Source organism: Malania oleifera, chromosome 6 (genome assembly GCF_029873635.1).
Source record: "Malania oleifera isolate guangnan ecotype guangnan chromosome 6, ASM2987363v1, whole genome shotgun sequence".
Lineage (NCBI taxonomy): Eukaryota > Viridiplantae > Streptophyta > Magnoliopsida > Santalales > Ximeniaceae > Malania > Malania oleifera.
The window spans coordinates 85,064,247-85,070,817 of NC_080422.1; the positions used below are offsets into that span (position 1 = coordinate 85,064,247).

Consider the following 6,571-nt stretch of genomic DNA (forward strand, 5'->3'; position numbering starts at 1 on the left):
AAAAAAATTTAATTTTTCTCTCATTCTTTATTATTTAATTACTATAATTCTTCAGCTTTCTACAAAAATAATGAGCATATATATACAATAATTTAGACATAATATCAGTCAAAAATAAGATAAGGGAGAGGTAACTTAGATTGTTTGGGTATTTCGAAATAAAAACCTAGTACAACATCTTTGAGCAAAAGTGAATTAGTTATTATTTTTTAGCAAGAAAACGGGTAAAAATAGACCCTAACTAAGAATGAGGTAGTAATAAAGGATTTAATAGCGCTTAATCAAATAGAATAAAAAAATGCTTTCAATGAGAGATTGGAAAAAAAAACAAAAAAAAAAAATCACATAGCTAACCCTGCTTAATGGTACTTAAGGCTTATTATTGTTGTTCATCTTAGACTAGGCCACCCACTTTTGCAATGGCACTATGAAATCTCTCTCTCACACGGCGCGCGCGCGCACACAGAGAAAAGGAAGAATCAAAAACTTCTTAATTGAAGAAGATGATTATTGGGATTCCATTCCCATTTTTCTTGATGGAAACTGAACAATGCTTATCCATGGCTATGATCATATTCCAAACTGTCTGCAGTTGCTATCTATATAATCTATATATAGAACAATACAGAGGAACATATACAGAAAAGTTATCAAAAGATGATGAAAAGAAAGAAAACAAAAGCAAAACCATCAAATTGGGAAAAGGGGCAGTGTCAAAAGATAAAAGATCAGGCCCAACCGCGTTTGTATCGCCGAAAGAGTTCCTCAGTTTGGGCATTCTTGAAGGCACTGCAGCCAATGACATAGACAACAATTAGCACCACAACTGCGGCTATCAGAATCACATTGGCTTTCCTCCATTCATCCCTTAGGTTCCCCAAGAGACCAGCCTTGCAAGAGTTGCACCCGTAGCACAATTGGTTGGGGTCATTGCTCCAGGCATAGCAGTCTGGATCCGATGCTTGATTCACTGGATTCACCCATGTAATTGGGTTCACGAAAGTATACCCACAAACTGTTGGAGGCTTGCAACACCCAGACTGTAAGAAAGATGGATAAAACTTTTTAGGGTAAAGAAAAGAAAAGAAAGGAAAAGACGTGGCACAAGAACAAAAGGAAAAAGAAAATCGAAAGACATCCCACCAAACTAAAGCTGGCAACAATATACATATATATATGGCAATAAAGCCAGTCCATGAGCTCAATGATTCTAGCCTCATTGCTTGGGTCTATATCATAATAATGACATCCTTGGCTTCTCTGTGCTCACCAGGGGACCCAATTTTCTTTTAATCGAAAGATCATAAATTCACCATAGAAGCTAGCCAAATGAGGCACCCACTAGGATGGTTTAACTGTTTCAATTAGGGTGAAAAATCACGAGCTTGGCACAAGGCTCTCCCATTCTTTCTTTCTCTCTGTGTTTTGATTTTGATAAACAGAAAACATTTCTCACATACTGACGCCAGGAGGATAGACCTAACTCAAGGGGCCAGATTGATCTGTCAACAGATCAGCATAGGGAAATAAACCAGTCCCCACACTTATGGTGTTCACCTTTGTCTCTTTCCTCAAATTTAAACGAGTTCACACGCTCCCATCTCGTCTCTACTGAAGGATTTATCAAAATGTTCGTGCACCATTCATGATTTTGATTTAAAATTGATGCCCCAAACCCATATCTCACACATATTTTATACTGTTTATCTGTTCATTTTTTATTTATTACATGACTATTTTTCAGTAAATACCTTACTTTAAACACAGGGTTAATCTTATTAGCCATAATCATAAACAAATACAAAATGAAAATTGAAAGGGATAAACTAATTCCAAGTTAGGATTGGCACCCAATAGGTCCAAACAAGTTACTTCTCGTTTGGGTGGAGAAAATAGAGTCGCTTTGCATTCGGTAGGGATAAGCTAATTCCCCGTTTGTATAGGCATCAAACAGGTATTTTTGGGGTCAATTTTTCACTGTTTGATCGTTTCCTTTGTTCAACTAACCAGAAGTATATGTCAAAATCAAACCACTACTCTAACAATCAAAATGGTCTTCCTGTTGAATTATAGTTGCTCTTGAAAGAGACATCAATTCGAGGAAAAAAAAACAGATTATTCACAATTGCAGGCACCAAACATGCCCTAAGAGAGCGAAACGAACGAAAGTTACCTGTAGAGGCGAGATTGGGGCGGCGAAGAACTGATCGGCGGTGACATACTCCTGGCTGAGCTTGACGCAAACGTCGGATTCCGCGAGACAGGTCTTGATCTTGTTCCAATTGCCGGAGCTAGTGACGCGATCCCGGAGCCACGACGAGAATCTGTCGAGGCTGTACTCCCGGTAGGCCCGGCCGGGGACGGAGAATGAGCCGTCGGGGCGAGTGACGACGAAGGCGAAGACTAGGAGGACGAGGAGGACGACGATGAGGATGGCCATGGCGAAGAGATAGAGGACCAGGAGGGACTCCTTGTTCCATTGGGCGCCGACGAAGCCGGCGAGGGAGACGATGAGAACAAAGACGCCGACCAGGACAACCGGCCACCGGAAGAGGCGGATACACTCGTTGTCCGGCTTCGATGCGAACCAGACTCCGGCGGCGATGATGGCGACTGAGCAGAGGAAGGCGATGAAGTTAAGAAATGCTGTGATTTTGTTGCTCACTCCCATCTCCTCAGAGAGAGTGGAAAGCGCTTGTCTGCTTTACTCACTTGGGTTGGGTTAATGGGCGAGGAGCCTTTGGACCTCTCTTATTTTCTATGGATTTATAATATATAAATATTTGAGGTTGTTGGTAACATGATATTAATATATGTAACGTTTATTAATGGTCAGTTTTTATTTTGAAATATTGAAACAGTATGAGTTATATACCTATGCTATAAATTAAAGAAAATAATATAATTTTTCTAATCTTCAAATTTCACTCCTTAAATTCCATGAATGTCCTTTACCTGCACAAATTTTGTTTAAAATGAAATTTCTCTCAATACGTAATTTAGTTACTATAAATCATATTTATAATCACTAAAATCACTTCATAATATTCATAGTTCATATTCTCTTTAAATTTTTATGCATATTTTTGCTATCCATAATTTCTCAAAGTTACACCAAAAGTATGGTGCTCACGTCATTTTTAGTTTAACATATACTAAAAGAAATCTCATTCTACATTAAAATTCAATAAGTCTTTTTTTTTATTTTAATTAAAATTATTTAATAATAGTTCAAATGGAGCTTTATTTCTCACTACAAAAAATGACATTTTTAACAACGAAAGTATTAGTGACGAACTAAAAATCATCACTAATAATGCGTTATTAGTGACGAAAACAAAATTCATCACTAATATTTAAGCCATTAGTAATAAAGAAACAGAATATCCAAAAAAGTAAAAGTTATCGAGATAAGAATGCTTAGATGGATGAGTAATATAACACTGAAAGATAAATTAAGGAATGAACATATTCGCGGTAAGTTAGATGTAACTCTCATAGAAGATAAAATAAGGAAGAGACGACTCAGATGGTATGGACACTTGTAACGTAGGCCACATAGTACGCTAGTAAGGAAGAGTGAGTTAGTTACTATGGGGGGCAGTAGAAGAAGTTCAGACCTAAAATAACTTGGAATGAGATAGTGAGTAAGAATTTAATATCCCTGAATCTGTCAAAAAAAATGATTCATGATCGCATAAATTGGCGAAAAATGATTCATATAACTATACCTACCTAATAGGACTTAAGGCTTGATTTTGTTGTGGTTGTATTGGTGACAAACCTCGTATACGTCACTAATAATGTATTATTAGTGACGGTGTAAAGACCTGAAAATTATAATAATTAAATAAGAGAGAGAAAGGAAAATTAAAATAGGATAGAGCAGGGTTTGTCGACGAACACCCTGATTTTGTCAACAAGCTCCCATGAAGTGCTCGTGGATGAGTTTCAATGTTTCGTTGACGAAGAGATACCGAGAGAGGGTATTTCAGACCCATTGGTTTGTCGACGAGCTCTTCACCTTCATCAACGAACTCCCTTCTTCGGTTTGTTGACAAGTCCACTTGTCTCGTCAACGAAGCCACGTGGCCAGCCACCTATAAATACGGAAAAATCAAATTTTTTGGTGAGAATTCAGCTAACTTCTCTTTCTCTCTCTAGATTTTCGGTTCTCCCACCTTCTTTCTAAGATTTCAGACTCGTTTTTACCCGGTTCGACGATCAAAAGTTACTATGATAATTCCGGAAAGATTCTCTACAATTTAAACAGAGCAAAATTTAAGTTTGAGAAGATCGGGCATTATCCCAAAATCAGGGTAAGTAGGTTATTTTAATGTTCTCATGATTATCAGCCTTTCCTAAACTCAGATTTTGTATAAGATGGAAATATACTAGTGTTTGAGTTGATTAAATTAAGGTGTTGTGATTTTAGGATTTGGGTTTCCAAAGACCTCGGGCATGGGTTGAGAATCCCAACGGGTGTTCTCTCATGAATTTAGGTAATGTTGATAAATAATTAGTATTTTAGAATTTTATGGATAAAAAAATATGTGAGCCTGGAGAAAAGGCAAGTATAATTATTATTCTGAGTTTGGGTTGATTGAATTAGGAAATGCACATTATTTCAGGATTTTGGAATCATGAACGACGTAGGTGTGAGTTAGAAGTCAGTGAACGAGTACAGTTAGCCAGGTAAGGGAAATATGTTATGCCAGTTAAATTAGAATTTTTATCAGTAAATCATAGTATTTGATTATGAGTTACAGAGTATGATTTTGAATAAATCAGAGCATGAAAATTATACAGTATTATAGATTATAATTAATGAGTTTTATTTAACTGTGTGGCATGAGTAGTATTGGAATATTACAAAATTTTATATAGATTTACAAAATTATGATTATATAGTTTTCACAGAATTACGATATACAGATTATATAGTCTTATTTATAGAGTTATGGCTATAATTATTTTACATAATTATTGTAGAGACCTGAAGAAATTATAATAATTAGATAATAGGAGGAGGAGAGGAAAGAAACTAGATTTGGAAATCAAATAGGGTCTCGTCGAAGAACACAGCACGTTTGTTGACGAACACACTTAAGGGGACCTTTGATGGGGACACGTGTCCCGTCAACGAGAAGTTATGAAGAGTAAGCATTCGTTGACAAACTCCCTTCGTTGCCTCGTCAACGAAGTGACGTGGCTTGTCGACGAGTGCAAGTGTATAACTAGTTCTAAACTCAGATTTTAGTGTAGAATTCTCAAATAAAACATACTCTCTCTCTCTCTCTCTCTCTCTCTCTCTCTCTCTCTCTCTCTCTCTCTCCTATTCGTCCCCTCTCCCTTCTCTCTAAGATTCTGGGTCCATTCTTCGCCGGATCGACTATTTGAGGCCACCATGATACTCTTGGGAAGTTTTTCTTCAAGTCTACTGGAGTGGAACATTGGTGGGGCTAACTTGGACTTCATCCCAAATTAAGGGTAAGGCTTTTTATTTAGTTTTTGGCTTTCCTACAGTTGTAGAAAATGTAGTACTCGAAACAATACTGAAGTTTTGTTCGGGGCAATGTTGTTTTTAGGGTGTTGAACAAGAAACCCTGCGGGTATAAGACTAGTCATTTTAGTAGCTTTCCAGAAATCAAGTAAAGGGATAAACTAAGATAGGATTTCATGAAAATATATTTATTATTTTATAGCATTTAATTTCAGATAAATATGCATATTGTAGAATTATGTTAAAAATAATGTTGTTAATCAGAAATATGGATTTCATGTATAATATCATAAATAAGATTATTACCTCTTTTGTGTGACATGAGTAATATTTATCATGGAAATTATGATAAGGAAATATCATGTTTACAAAATAAGTATATTATTACTACTTTGAGGAAAATGTTAAAATGATGCTGGGATTTTTCAAACTAAGAAATTTTATTTGATATGTCAATGTAAAGGCCAAGGATTCTACATGATATGACGGCGTAAGGGCAGAGCTTTTATATGAAATACCGGCACAAGGGCCGAAGGTTTTTATGATATGCAATATCGGCGTATGGACCGTGATTTACAAAATACAAAATGTCGACATAAGGGCCGTAAATTTTATATGATATGTTATGCAAAGATGTATGAAAATATTAACATGACAGATATGATTATGAAATAGCCATGTATCATTATTTGGAAATATGTTATATGTTATCAGAACCTGGTTGGCTTGGTTTAGGCTTTCACGAAGCATGGTACCGTAACTATATGATCACGATCATGTTTATGTTAGTGCTACTGCTTGCCATAAAGGGTAGTGGGAGATCGGCAGTTGATGTGGTTTATTGTAGCGTAGGCGTCCCTCTTGTGTCCGGACTAGGAGGGATAGATCCATCGTACTTACAGACTTATGTTGATCTAGCGTGGTGGCCAGCCATTGCTAGGTATCACCTTCGGGCCGCACAACCCATTCATGTGGGGGTAAGACGTGACACCAACCAGCTATCCATCTAGGGTGTTTTCTATGTACAGTTATATGAGATGATTTATACGTATAGAAATTTAGTATGTT

General features: G+C 36.6%; 1 protein-coding gene across 1 annotated transcript; it reads right to left on the reverse strand.

The window, feature by feature from the left end:
• Nucleotides 1–573: 573 nt before the first annotated feature.
• LOC131157588 (tetraspanin-2) lies at nucleotides 574–2,811 on the reverse strand. Its single transcript, XM_058111861.1, has 2 exons — nucleotides 2,174–2,811; nucleotides 574–1,040 (listed from the first exon to the last, which is right to left on the reverse strand). Exons 1-2 carry the CDS (start codon nucleotides 2,669–2,671, stop codon nucleotides 729–731), a joined length of 810 nt encoding a protein of 269 aa, XP_057967844.1. The 5' UTR covers nucleotides 2,672–2,811; the 3' UTR covers nucleotides 574–728.
• Nucleotides 2,812–6,571: the final 3,760 nt, after the last annotated feature.

What these genes read in the sequence shown, in the direction of transcription:
- LOC131157588 (XM_058111861.1), bottom strand. Translation starts at nt 2,671, where the DNA reads ATGGGAGTGAGCAACAAAATCACAGCATTTCTTAACTTCATCGCCTTC. An exon ending in CCCCAATCTCGCCTCTACAG is followed by an intron (nt 1,041 to 2,173) that starts GTAACTTTCGTT and finishes TCTTTCTTACAG; the next exon opens with TCTGGGTGTTGCAAGCCTCC.